Source organism: Podarcis muralis, chromosome 18 (genome assembly GCF_964188315.1).
Source record: "Podarcis muralis chromosome 18, rPodMur119.hap1.1, whole genome shotgun sequence".
Taxonomy (NCBI): domain Eukaryota; kingdom Metazoa; phylum Chordata; class Lepidosauria; order Squamata; family Lacertidae; genus Podarcis; species Podarcis muralis.
The window spans coordinates 4,514,855-4,529,207 of record NC_135672.1 but is presented as its reverse complement, the minus strand read 5'-3'; the positions used below and the strand labels follow the sequence as shown (position 1 = coordinate 4,529,207).

General features: G+C 49.9%; 1 protein-coding gene across 6 annotated transcripts in view; it reads right to left on the bottom strand.

Annotated features, from left to right (window-relative positions):
- Window positions 1-5,395: 5,395 nt before the first annotated feature.
- Window positions 5,396-14,353, bottom strand: part of BTBD2 (BTB domain containing 2) — a 29,342-nt gene continuing 20,384 nt past the window's right edge. For 4 of the 6 annotated variants that reach the window (XM_028713405.2, XM_028713404.2, XM_028713400.2 and 1 more), the window contains 4 exons: window positions 13,903-14,095; window positions 12,141-12,228; window positions 9,693-9,839; window positions 5,396-7,429 (listed from right to left, as the gene is read on the bottom strand). In XM_028713405.2, coding sequence (XP_028569238.2) covers window positions 7,268-7,429; window positions 9,693-9,839; window positions 12,141-12,228; window positions 13,903-14,095 — 590 coding nt within the window. In that variant the 3' untranslated portion in view covers window positions 5,396-7,267. Of the gene's footprint in view, window positions 7,430-9,242; window positions 9,332-9,692; window positions 9,840-12,140; window positions 12,229-13,902; window positions 14,096-14,353 lie in introns of all 6 variants that reach the window. The other 2 variants (XM_028713402.2, XM_028713401.2) reach the window with 2 other exon arrangements.

Sequence of the window (14,353 nt, the reverse complement as noted above, 5' to 3'; positions counted from 1 at the left end):
TTTTTAAAAAACCCACTGACTCGCTGGGGGTGGGGGGGCCTTGGATCTCAGGAACAGCTGCCGGCCAAGATGAACCCCCAAAACGACTTCCGTTGCTATGAAAAAAATTGGGGGGGGGGTTTCAGAATGGAGAGGGTTTGGGGTGGCCAAAGCCAAAAATCGAAATATGATCTGCAGGGGTCAAGCCTAGTCCCCTAAAACTTCCAACCAGAACAGACCTGTGGCGAAAGCTCCATGGGAGGGGGTGAAAAGAAAACTTTGGCTGAACAAATTCATGTGAGGACAATCCACCCTGTTGTTTTTGTGCCGCCCCCCCCTCCAAATACAGATCAGACACAGTGACAAATTCCAGTTTTTGCTAAACTGCTCAGCTACAGGATGTTGTCTTGCAAAGTCCGGCTCTCCGCTGCAGTTTTAAATCTTGTGCATTTTGCTGCCGGGAGCAAGGAAATGGGTAGAAGCAGATTTCTTCCTCGGGGGTTGTTTTGGGGCGGTGGGGAGCGCTCCCCCCTCTTTCCTTCTGGGTTTCTTGGCCATCTTTAAATCCCACCAAGGGTGGACCGCCAGCTAGGACCACACCTTGGTGAAGGTGTGTTTGTGCCCCCCTCTCTTCCAGCCAACCGGACCCCCCCACCACCACCCTGCAAAGTTTCCGGGCACACTTTGGGGGGGGGGGTCCGTTGCTTCCAAACAAGGACTGAGAAGCCTTGCTGCTTCTTTATAGACAAATATATTTTTATACAGAGAAGAAGGGGAGGGCACTGCCTTCCTTTGCACCTATTTCAGAGTAGCATGTTCTGCTTCCTTTAAAATAAAATTTAAAAAGCCTGTCGTCCCGTCCCCCCACCTACAAATGTTGTAATCACGACACTTGTTAATGTCAGGCTATGGTTGGCTATCGGGGGGGCTGTGATTAGACGGGCAGGGAAGGTTTTTTTTTGGGGGGGGATCCTTGGTCTCTTGCACTAAATGGCACCCACGTCGCCCAAATTCTACGTGTCTTAAAACTGCCGCACCTCCTCACTAGTAATACTCCCCCCCCCCCGTTGCTTCAGTTCCCACTACCTGTCTCCCCCCCCCACGGAAAAAAAATACCCACCAAAGCTGTGTATGCTTGCCCTCGTCTTGTTCACTTGATTGTGCTAGAGTCAAATTGGTTAACAGTGGGATCTAAGGTTCTAGTCCTTCTCGTTCCTGGACAGCAGACCCCCCCCCCCCCGACCCCAAGTTGCGTTGGAGGGAATTAGTGCCAGAATGCAAGGCCCCCCCGACCACCCCATGCCTCTCTCTCTACATCGGACCCCTTGCAAAAAGCCGAAATTAAGTTTTCAGTTGTGTGTGCTTTTAAAGATGGGATTTGGGGGGGGGGGATTGCCCCCTTTTTTCTTTTATGGCAAGTAAAGGCAGGGCGTGGGGAGGAGAAAGAACTAAAAAAAAAATTCAGATTATCGTCTTGCTCTATCTGGTCTTAGGTTTATAAACTCAGTGCCTCAAAAGATGGGTGTGTGGGTTTTGGGGGGGGGGAAAGGGGGCATTGGAATGGGAGGAGGCGTTAAGGTAAAGGGCAGGAAAAAATTATAATCCTCGATTCTGGCGACTTTCACTAAAAATAGGGTTCCTTAGATACGTGCAATGTTTGAGCTTGTTCCCCAAACAGTGCAAAAGAGGGGAGGGAATTAAAAAATTCAGCCTTAAACGATATGCTTGGGGGGGTGTGGTAATGTAGTTCCAGTCCCAGGAAGGGTGTAAAAGAGAAATTAAAATTAAAATGTTTATGTAAAAAGAGTGCATGTGAGTGTGCTTGGATTACCAGTTGCAATGTGGATTATTCTGGTTTTTAAAAAGGGCAGACTTTGAAAAGATTTACCTTGGCAGAGGTCGACATCAAGGTGTGGTTTTTGCCGTTTGGGCCCAGATTGTCAGAAGCTTGCATCAAAATGAATCTTGCAGACCCAGCAATGGTGGTTTGTTTGGTTTTGTTTTAGAAAATAAAATTGCTTTTTTTTGCTTAACAAAACTTGGGGGGGGGGGTTGTGATCGATTTGAGTCTGCACAGAGATGAGATCTGTTGCCGATGTGATTCCAAAAACTCGAGGCAGCGAGAGACACTTTTGCGTTGTCAGTTTTTAGTTTAACTGCTTTAAGCAAAACAAAAATGTACACAGGTAAATGGCATATAAAAGTTTCTCTGAAGCTTCTTTGAAAGCCATAGAGGTTTAGGGGCATATTTTTTTTTTAATTAAAAAAATTCAAAAAACAAGGAGAGAAAAAAAAACCTGAAAAACAAAAAAATTAAAAAAAAACTTGAAAAATAAATTCTGCAAAGATGTTTCTTTGGGTTTTGGCTGAAACAGGAGGGCGTGGTACTCTTAATGTTTTGTTTCCGGAAGTTCCTATAACCCAGGGTGTAGTGTAGGTTAGAGCACTTTCCCAAACTTGGGGCTCCAGCTGCTGTTAAGACTACAACTCCCATCATCCATAGCTAGCAAGTCAGAGATAATGGGAATTGTAGTCCAAAAGCTGCAAGAGACCCAAGTTTGGGAAAACCCTGGTTTACAGTGTCATATCAGGACGTAGAAGACCACACTATTTGGGGTTTCAGGCAGCAGACACTCCTAGCTATACTAGTCTTCATGATTCTAAATAAAGGGCTGATTTAGCAGCAACCAAGAGTCACCCCAATGGTCCAGCTAGTTCAGTATTGTCGACACTGATCGGCAGCAGCAAAGGTTTTGGGTCTCTCTGAGCCTTGCCTGGAAACTGAGGCTGGGATCTTGCGTTTGCAAAGGAGGTGCTCCTAACCACTGAACCACAACTCTCCTCCCAAATAGGAACCCACAAGCACTGTGCATGAACCAGTCTTGCACTTGGTGGCAATCCAAGGTAGAGTGTGCTTGCCCATGGGGGTGCGCCAGCAAAGCACACAACGTCTGAGCTGCTTGCAAGAGGAATGGTTGGGCTCATGCCGCCATCGCTGCTTCCCGTTGGCCAGGAAGTTGGGGGTCCAGTAACATCAAGAGAGCTCCAATTGCAGAAAAAGGGGATTATTCCACCAGGTTTTCCAACACACGTTTTCAGACGGGGCAAAAATCTGGGTACTTTTGTGAAGGCTGAAATGCTCCTTGGCTGTTAAAGTATCTGAGAGGCCATTGATCCTGGTGTGCGTTGTACAGTGGGGCTCGCAAGACGAAATTAATTCGTTCCGCGAGTTTTGTCGTCTTGCGTTTTTTTTTGTCTTGCGAAGCACGGTGTCGGGAAAGTTTTGGAAAAGCTTCAAAAATCACCAAAGTCTTAAAAAACCTCAAAAAAGGCTACCACACCGCGTTCTATGAGTTGCTCCTCGAAGTCAAGTCGCAACTGTATTAACGGTGTTAAGAAAAAGGAAACAAACTTGCAAGACGTTTCCGTCTTGCTAAGCAAGCCCATAGGGAAAATCGTCTTGCGAAGCAGCTCAAAAAACAAAAAACCCTTTCGTCTAGCGAGTTTTTTGTCTTGCGAGGCATTCGTCTTGTGAGGTACCACTGTACGTTCATAAAAGCTGGTTGGTAGACCTGTGTTTTGATTTTAAAAAACCCCAAAGATTAGATCCTGCAAGCTTGAAGCTTGCCCACTTTGGACATTGACACCCAGCAAAGTGGACTTCCCTTGCAGTCCGTGCTGAAAGTGAGCTACTACTGTGAAACTCCTTTCCCCCTCACCTATATTTATTGCCAAAAGGAACATTTCTCCTCTCCCACCTAGGCCCCAGCTGATCTACTCAACTGGGAGCAGTCCCATGGCTTCTTAAAATATATTAATTTTTATTAAGGTTTTTCAAAGGTGGTAGCAAATTTACGCACAATATATATTCACTTACATTTTTGCTACTAACCCACGTCTTGTCAATTTCCCCCCACGAATCCTCATGATTTCATATTGCTATAATACTTTTGAGATAGTCCCAAAAGGGCCTCCAATTTTTCCAGAAACACCATTTTCATCTCTTCATTCTACAGTCGATTCCTCATGCTTTTAAGGGCTATCAAAACAGGGAGCAGTGCACTTTCAGCCCCCGCCAGCCAAGATGTGCAGGCGCCGTTATTTTGCTTCCAGGGTGGCAAGAGTAGGAGTGCCTGTGCGCATGTGGGCAAAATCCTGGATCATGCTTTCCAGCTCATAGGACAAAGCAAAAACATGTGGCAAAAAATACTTTTTAAAACAATCATTTCATTATTTATACCCTGCCCAACTGGCTTAGGAGTTTTTTGAGGCTGAGGTTTCCTTTTTTAAAAAAGAAATGGACACGTCTTCCGTCGCTTGCCAGGAATTGCCACCGACCTTTAAAGCTGCACTGGGGAAACCCAAGTAGTGGAGAGGAAGTTATTAAGTCGCTGTGCTGGGTGCAGACATTGGTAGTCCAAAATAAGTGGCAGGAGAAGGCAAACTATTCAGCATGACGTTTCCCTCTCCCTATTGATAATAATAATTTATTATTTATACCCCGCCCATCTGGCTGGGCCTCCCCAGCCACTCTGGGCGGCTTCCATAAAAACCAAAAATACAGTAAAATATCACATGTTAAAAACTTCCCTGAACAGGGCTACCTTAAGATGTCTCTTGAATGTCAGGTAGTTGTTTATCGCTTTGACATCTGATGGGAGGGCGTTCCACAGGGCGGGCGCCACTACCGAGAAGGCCCTCTGCCTGGTTCCCAGTAGCTTTGCTTCTCGCAATGAGGGAACCACCAGAAGGCCCTCGGCGCTGGACCTCAGCGTCCGGGCAGAATGATGGGGGTGGAGACGCTCCTTCAGGTATACTGGACCGAGGCTGTTTAGGGCTTTAAAGGTCAGCACCAACACTTTGAATTGTGCTCGGAAACGTACTGGGAGCCAATTTAGGTCTTTCAAGACCGGTGTTATATGGTCTCAGCGGCCACCCCCAGTCACCAGTCTAGCTACCGCATTCTGGATTAGTTGTAGTTTCCGGGTCACCTTCAAAGGTAGCCCCACGTAGAGCGCATTGCAGTAGTCCAAGCGGGAGATAACCAGAGCATGTACCACTCTGGTGAGACAGTCTGCAGGCAGATAGGGTCTCAGCCTACGTACCAGATGGAGCTGGTAAACAGCTGCCCTGGACACAGATTTGACCTGTGCCTCCATGGACAGCTGTGAGTCCAAAATGACTCCCAGGCTGCGCACCTGGTCCTTCAGGGGCACAGTTACCCCATTCAGGACCAGGGAATCCTCCACACCTGCCCGCCTCCTGTCCCCCAAAAACAGTACTTCTGTCTTGTCAGGATTCTTGATACGCAAAGGAGCAGGCCTGGTCTGCGAAAGAATCACCCTCTGCGTTTTAAAATTTTCCCGCTTTTGCATACAGCCCCCTTTCTCCTTTCAAATCACAAAGAATCCCTTGCTGAAAGACAACCTGCCTTTTATTGGATTTCCTATTTACAAATCAGAGAGACCAGGGTGAACACTGAAAATTATATATATAATATGTATATATAGCACATCTGATACATTCATTATATTTCTGTCTTATTTAACATGAGCAAATTTCCAGGCGCGTCGGACCTTCCAAGAGGTTGGGGGCTAGGCGTGGTGGGCAAGCGAGTTTGTGAAGGGCAGGATTCGCACCAGGGCCCAAGAACCATCGACTGGATAGGATTCTGCCTTCGCCTGGTGTGAACAAACACCACCATCCCCAGCATATCCTATAACCAAGAAGGGTGCATTAGTGAGATTCCAATTGGGGGAGAGGGCTGCAACTGCAGTTAAATTTAAGCTACTCAGCCACGCAAAAAGTCAGTAGCTGTGTTTGGAACCTATTCAGTGATCTCTATATACAGACTGGGGGGGGGGGGCGTCTATGTACACAGCTCAAGAAGGGGGGTGGGGGTGGAGAGCAAATGAAGAGGAGAGGCAGTCGAAAGCCCCTCCAAAATTGATGCGCCACTGCTGCAGCAACATGCACTAGCGCACTCTTCGGAAGAAGCCAGAGACACACAAAGGCTTTTGCACCGATGAGAAGCTTGTAGCTGAGGAATGGCTCCATTATCCATACTGGCCATATTGAGGCTCACAAGTGCAGGTAACGAACATGGGGACTTGCACTGGGTGCTCTACCACAAATAAACTTTTTGCATTTATTTTTAAGAAGCCCAGCAGCGCCAGCTTTCGAGCACAGCTAGGGTTCAGGTGACGACAGCTGCGTACCCAAGGCAAATTGCTTGCAGGTTTCCACAGGCAGGAGATTTCACGGGGTGGGGTGGGCAAATGAGCTGTCCAATCAGTGCTGGTGGGGATCCCACCTTTAGCACAAAAGCCGCCTAGGTTTGATGCGTTTCTGTCAGGTCACCAAGACGCCCAGGGTTTTCTAGGGGTGGGGATTCTTAAACCTCTGTTTGGCTGCTGGGTTTTCGGGAAACGTAGCTCATCGAAGCCCTAGCGAGACGTCTCCCAGCTCGAAAAGCAACCCCCAAACGAGCAAATCAGTCACGGCACCAGCTTGTGAATGGGAACCAGACTCAAAAGGAGACCGTAGAAGAGTAAAATGCATTGTTGAGTTGCACTATATTATTATTATTATTATTATTATTATTAGCAGCAAGCAACATATTGACGATCAGAGTCCAGGGACTTCAGCCACTCTTCAAACAAGGCAAGTTTTTTTTGTGGCTGCGAATCACCCTCACTGCCTCGCGTTCCGGACGAGTCCCTCCCCAAAAAATCTGTCCCGTGACACGATAAGGTAGTTGTCCGGCGAGGGCAGGAGCCGCCTGGGCTGGCCAGGGTCCTGCAGAAAGGGCGTTCTGGGTCAAGCCTTGCCAGGTGAGAAGCCGTCAGAAACACATTTCCTCCTTGCCCTGCCGCATCCCCCTGTCCGGCCTGATCCTGGCACAGAGGGGGGCTTCCTTTGGCAGGGATTGTCCATCCGCAAGAGCGAGTCTGCCCCCGCCTCCCCACTGCAACAGCTGGATGTAGAAGCGGCTACGTTCACGATGCAATGGTAGAGCCGAGCTGCCGGCCTGGGCAGAAGGAACTGCTAGCCGCCGCCCCGGCCCGACTCAGGCCAGCGAATCGTCCCGTCAGTGGGATCCCGGTGTCGGCCCCGCTGGGCCCCCGCCCCGGCTAGCAGCCCTCCTGCCAGCATGGCAGAGGACAGCCTGCGGTTTCAGCTGGGAAGGACACGCAAGGGGTGGCATGAAGGGGGAGAGATGAGGCGGGAGGAGGGGGGCAGCACATGGCCGTCCGCCCGGCAGCGAGCTATCCCCCCGCGGCGGCCCCTATGTGTAGAAGATGATCTCGGGGATCTGTCCGTCCTCCACGGACGTGCCGTTGTTGTTGCCGGCGGCGTAGCAGAAGGTGAAGCAGGTCTTGGCGCCCGTCGTCGGCGACTCGTGGATCACTTTGCGGAGCCCTTTGGTGCCGTAGTGGGAATCGGGGCCCTGGGAGAGAGAAGGGAGAGAGCATGTAAGCAATCTTGCAGTCAGGCCCCAGGCCAGCATCCTGCTCTCAGCGGCCGACCAGAGGCCCCCGGGGTAAACCCTCACACAGGACTCAAAGCACAAGAGCAATTCTCCCCTCCTGGGGTTTTTGGAGGCATTTTCCGAGGTCATCGATAGATTTCTTTGCCACAAATCTGTCCAATCCTCTTTTTAAAGCCCCCCAAAGCTGAGGTTATAATAATAATATATTATTTATACCCCGCCCACAGGAGGGGGGAGAGAGCTGCTCTTGTGTTTGAATCCTGCTTGCGGGCCTTGCATCTGGTTGGGCCCATGAGAATAGAATAGAATAGAATTTATTATCTATACCCCGCCCATCTGTCTGGGTTTTCCCAGCCACTCTGGGCGGCTTCCAACAAAACACTAAAATACAATAACCTATTAAACATTAAAAGCTTCCCTAAACAGGGCTGCCTTTAAAGGTAAAGGTAAAGGTACCCCTGCCCGTACGGGCCAGTCTTGACAGACTCTAGGGTTGTGCGCTCATCTCACTCTAGAGGCCGGGAGCCAGCGCTGTCCGGAGACACTTCTGGGTCACGTGGCCAGCGCGACAAGCTGCATCTGGTGAGCCAGCGCAGCACACGCTTCCTGCTATTTATCTACTTGCACCCGGGGGTGCTTTCGAACTGCTAGGTTGGCAGGCGCTGGGACCGAGCAACAGGAGCGCACCCCTAGGTCCTAGGCAAGTCCTAGGCGCTGAGGCTTTGACCCACACCGCCACCCGCATCCCTTTAAAGGGCTGCCTTTAGATGTCTTCTAAAAGTTTGGTAGTTTTTTTCTCTTTGACATCTGGTGGGAGGGCGTTGCACAGGGCGGGCGCCACCACCAAGAAGGCCCTCTGCCCGGTTCCCTGTAACTTGGCTTCTTGCAGCGAGGGAACCGCCAGAAGGCCCTCGGTGCTGGACCTCAGTGTCCGGGCAGGGCGATGGAGGTGGAGACACTCCTTCAGGTATACTGGACCGAGGCTGTTTAGGTTAGTGAGCTCCACAGCTGCGATTTTGACCTGAGCAATTACAAGGCTGGCGACCCCACACACAAGAGAGACTTGCAGCTGATGTTGGAGCTGAACAGTCCACTAGCTGTAAAGGGTGGCCCATGTTGGAGGGGGGGACATTTAGGAACCACTGTTAGAAATTACCCAGGGACCAGGCACGTTTTGTGACTGGCGCAAGTCCAGCTGCGACCCTATGGAGATCTCTGGGCACCAGGTGGGCTACTGACATCTCCACCTGGCTGCCCCCCCTCCAGCTTCCTTCAGCAGGTCAGCAGAAGAGCTTATTGGTTGCATTTATCTCCCACCTTTTCCTCCAAGGATTGCATGCTTTAACCCCCCCCCCCCATGTTAATCCTTACGATAACCCTGTGAGGTGGGCTAAGAGGCTGGGACTGACTCCAGGGTCGGCCAGTGAGCTTCAGGACTGAGTGGGGATTTGAACCCTGATCTCCCAGGTGTGACACTCTAACCGCTATGCCACCCTGCCTTCCTAGAGCCCTTCTGCTAGGGGGAAGCTCTATAATTAAGTAGGTAAATAAATAAATAGACGGAAAGCAAAATGTCACTTACAGAAGGATCTGAAAGATTTTCCTTGAAATTTGAATTTGTTTTATTCTGGAATATTTTATTTGATGCTTTAATGTGTTGTCAACCGCTTTGGGATTTTTACTTTACAACATAAAGCGGTATAGAAATGAAAACAACTATTACCACTATACAAACACCATCGGGGGGAGGGGGATAGGCACCTAGACATACCTCAGTTTAAGGTACCCTTTGGCGATTGGCTTATATATTCGAGTTTCTAACACCGTTAGGAGCCCACTTGCCATTCTACTCGCCCAAGACTACGAAAACAAGAACAAAACCACAGAAATGGGTGATTTGGGGCTGGTCACCGTCTCTCAGCCAAACCCACCTTGCAGGTTTGTTGTGAGAATAAAATGGAGAGGAGCAAGAAGCTTGTACAAAAGATGGGGATATAAATGGAATAATAAATGGAATTTTAAAATAAAATAATGATAGGAACAGGCATCTAGTGAGCCGCAAGACCAGCCTTGGTGGACTGTGGCGGTCCCCCTCCTCCTCACCTTCCCCAGCGAGGACAAAGTACGTCTTCAAAACCAAACATAAAAGGACCGGGAATGTTTGCACACTCTCCCTGAAGGGCAGAAAAATCTCCCCCCCCAGCCCCCCGTGCAGAGTTACCTTCAAGGTGGCACAGGCTGTGTAGCTGACAGTGGGCAAGATCTCAACGGGCTCTTTAAACATGACCCGGAAAGTGTTGGAAGACCCATCGCAGCTGAAGCCGGTGTCATTCTGGCCCAGGATTGTGTTGCTGTCGGTGTGAATAATCTGGGGGCAGGCAGTGGACGAAGAGAAAAAGAGAAAGAAAGGTGTAATGGGGTATGAGTTACTCGTGCGTAAACTGGTGCCTCTCTAGGCTAATTTGCCTGGTTAAACCTTTCTGACTGCACAGCCCCTTCTCATCATGGCTGCCTCAGTCGCTAGCAGAATCCGTCAGTGGGCATTTCTTAAACCTCTTCCAACATAAAAGCTGTTTGACCCCCAGTCTCCTCCTCCTCTCACTGCGCAGGGAGGGCGTGGGTAACGGAGGACCTGTGCTCTCCCCGCTGGTGTCCAGTGAAGAGTCCTGGAGCCCTCTCTCCGCTTCCCCCATCTGCCCCCCTTTATCCCTGGTGTTGCGCTGATTTGCTTCCCCCTCTACTGAGCCGTTTCTCCCTCTGCTGCTGGGTCCTTCGCCAGCATCATCTGGGAGCCTCCTCTCCGCTTCTTGCTCCGATGTCAGTTCCCTGACAAAAGGGAAACCTTTTAAACTCACGACACCTCTGCAAATGAAGATGTAAACTCCTCTCCCTGGCCTACCGAACCAGAACTCCGAGTCCACCTAGCCCTGGGCTTCCCAAACTTGGCCCTCCAGCTGTTTTGGGACTACGATTCCCATCATCCCTGACCACGGATCCTGTTAGCTAGGGAGGACGGGAGTTTTAGTCCAAAAGCAGATGGAGACCCACAGCTTTTGGAAACACTGATCTCGCCAATGCTGTCCTGCTCTGCAGTATTGCGCTCAGACACACACAGTTGTTTTTAACAACATGAAATACTTTTAAAAATAAAAGTCAAGCCACCCTGAATTTTCTGTGGTTTTTCCTTTGCTATGGAGCACGGGTGTCAGATACAAGGCCCGCGGGCCGAATCCGGCCTGCGAGACCTCGTCATGTGGCCCGTGTAGTCTGGTCTATATATATCTGTGAGGGAAGCTTGGGCTGCGGCGCGTGCACAGGGCGCCTCGGGTCCCTTCTGCGCAGGCGCAGACCTCCCCCTCCTCCAGCTACCTAGCCGAGACTTATTTGACACGGCGAGGACGGGGTTGGATATGGGAGGCTGCTGCCGCTGCTCTCAACTTCTTTTCGGGCTCGCCGGGGTGAAATAAGTCCCGGCGGGAGCGCAGCACGCCGGCGCGAGGTGGAACGCGGAGAAGGGCAGAGCCGGCTTCGCGCGTGTTGGAGAGAGGGATACTGAGAGCGTGCTTGTGTTTCAGGAGCGCGCCCTGTGAATACTCAGGGCAGCGTACTTTAGGTTTGCTTTTGTTTATTTATTTCTTTAGGCACGTTTCCGCACTGCCCAATGAACAGCATCCTCTGCCTCTGGGGATTCGCGATTCAAAAGCAAATTTGATACGTAAATAACGTCAGGCGCGGCTTCCGCAGGGTGTGTGTTGCAAAAATTTATATATGGGGAAAAAGCTGATAAGGAATTGGTTTATATTGGTTTATATATGGGAAAAAAGCTGATAAGGAATTGGTTTATTTCATGCAATTTTTTCCTCAATGTTATTACAGGGTCCGGCCATCAGTTCCCGCCCTCCTCAAAGGTTTAGGGTAGGTAGCAAAAGGGGGAAAATGCAAACAAATGCTCGATTAAAATTTGGGGAATGAGAAAAATTAAAACCTGCACATCTTGTGTAACTTAAACACCAAGCCAAACAGGAAACAATTTTTATATTCATATATGTATTCAAATGAAATCAAGGTGTAGTGTTCCATGAGCCAGAAGCTCTGCATTACTTAATCCAGCTGTTAAAGGTGTCATGGGCTTTGAAGACACTCGAACTCGAACCGGCCCTTTGAGGGTGACCAAACTGCTGATGCGGCCCCCGATGAATTTGAATTTGACACCCCTGCTATGGAGGCTCCGGGTACAGCTGCCTTCGGGCCACAGCTGTGCTGTGGGGTCTGCTGAGCTCTCTGCTGTCCACCCCCCAACTACTGCTCCACAGTCTCAGGCTTGGAGAAGAGGCTTTCCCCTCCCTCAAAGGGCCAAAGTCCCTTTTCAGCTGCAACAGGGGGCGGGGCGGGGTTAACACAGGGATCTTCCAAGGTACACAGCCACTGGGTGCCCCACTTTTCTTCAAAGACAAGCACCTAAAAAGTATTAGTGGGAAAACTTCCCTCCACTGCCTCCCATCCTTGGGTACCACATTTCCACAACAACCATCGGTTGCTGGAGGGACGGAAAAGCAGATGGGAGCCAGTTACGCCCCTCTCCCTTCCTGCCTGGCCCCTTTCGCGGATCTTCGTCCTTGCCCCACCTCGCCCGCCCCTGCCCCAAGTCAAAACCTGGAGAGTTCTCTACCTGTATATTTACTTGATAATCTGTTGGGCCGTGGATGGATCCGTACAACCCGAATCCGACGATAAATATCCTTTTGTTGACAGAGAACCTGGAGGGTTGGAGAGGGAAAGTACAGAAGATCAAGCACAGAAGAATCCTGCTGGATACAGGCAAGCGAAGGTTGGGGTGGGTGGGCTTGGGGGTCTCGCAGATGATACCAGACTCCTGCTCGCAGCATCCCTGACACGGCAGCCAAGGTGGCCGGGGGCCAACGCAAGGAGGAACCCAGCAACTCATGGAGGCAGTGTTAGAAACTCACCTATATAAGCCAGGTGCCAAAAGGCTCCTTAAATCAAGGTTACAGTCGCCAAAATGGAAAGTCTAGTTGCCATTTTTGAGCAAGACAGCTATAAGGTCTTGTTTTTAAAATGAGGGACTGACTGTGGTTTCTCAGTTAAACATCTGGCTGGTTCGGAGCTATCTTAAAAACTTTGAGAACTGAAAGAAGAAAAGTCCCTTGACCCAGGGACAGTCCACATATATATTGGCCTATTCCGACCTCTTTTTCCTAATGGTGACATGGACGTGGGGATATTATTCACAACTGTGAGCAGGGCAGGGGGCGGGAAGCAAAGACAAGCGACAACAATTTGCTATAACGTTGTTCACCGCTCCTGCTCAGGATGCACAGAAAATTGCATTTTGGTTGCTGAAATTCATTCCAATTGGGCGGATAAAATAGAACCGATAGAATTCTACAGGATGGAGCCTTAGTGTGTGAAAACAGGTCCTGATCCAAGGATCCCGGATGGTGGAGATGTCAGGAGCCATCCTAGTGCCCAGGCATCGTCACTTGGTTCCAAATGGCTGATATCCAGGTACAAAGTGTGCCGGGCACCTCACAAATTTCGAACACTGCCTTGAGGGTGATAGGTTTCCCCTCCCCTGGTCTAAGATGCATTCCCTGTTCTCAGGAGAGGTGCTCTTTCACCTCTTGCCTGCAGTATTATTATTATTATTATTATTATTATTATTATTATTATTATTATTATTATTATTATTTATTAACTTTTATTTATGCCCCGCCCTCCCCAGCGAGGGTGGCTATCACCGGTATAAAAACAATTGATTGAAATACAACTTAGAAACGAGATTAAAATACAACATTAAAATGCAGCCTCATTACAGGAAGAATTCAAATCAAAAACTTTTTCGGGGATGAAAACATCAAGTCTTCACCAAGGCCAAATATCCAGACTGGTCCTACGTGGGCCAGAAAAAAGCCAGGGAAGTTCCCAATAGGAGTCCCATCACAGAAGGAGAACGGAAAAAGGAAGAGGGGAAGGGGATCAAGTTGATTCCAAGCCGAAGGCCAGGCGGAACAACTCTGTCTTACAGGCCCTGCGGAAAGAAATCCGACCCTGCAGGTCCCTGGTCACATGAGACAGAGTGTTCCACCAGGCTGGGGCCAGTGTTGAGAAGGCCCTGGCTCTGGTTGAGGCTAATCTGACTTTCTTAGGGCCTGGGACCACTAGGGTGTTGCTATTTATGGACCTTAAGGGAAATGCTGCTTTTTAAATCCGGGGTGGAGAACCTCAGACGCTCCAGACGTTGGGACTCCTGCCTCCCGTCACGACTGTTGGGAGTCGTAGTCTGGCAATGCCTGGAAGGCGCGAGGATCTGGGGAACCTCGGTGCCTGCTCTCTCAGAAGCCTCCCTCCCAACCCAGCTGGACAAGCCGCGGGAGAAGGCTCTCTGCTGGCATCAGGGTCCAAGATCCCACCTGATCCGGTCGCTGGTCCCACTGTACCCCCAGCGGCTCTCCACCTGCTGGAAGCGGTTGATGCTGCACTCCTTCCCCCGCAGGCAGCAGCGGGGGCGGTCGATGAACTCCACCCGCGGCTTGGGGTTGACGGTGAAGTGCAGGAACAGGCTGACCACTTCGCGGTCGGTCAAGATGCCCGACTGAGCTGGCCCTGGGGAAAGGCAGCAGGAAACGTCAAGAAGGACAGCGTGAGATTCAATGCCACGTTTACTGGCTTTTTACTTGGTCCCTCCCTTGTTCTTCTAATTTCATTTCGCTTTTCATTTGCACGCTGCCTTTCCATATTGCACGAGGCTATTTACAAGCTGAAGAAACAACAAAATGCACAACGAGGCTCACGCGGCTTATAGCAACCCCGTCCGATGCAAGCAGGTCGTAATGAAAAACAAACAGCTTCTACTGAATAACG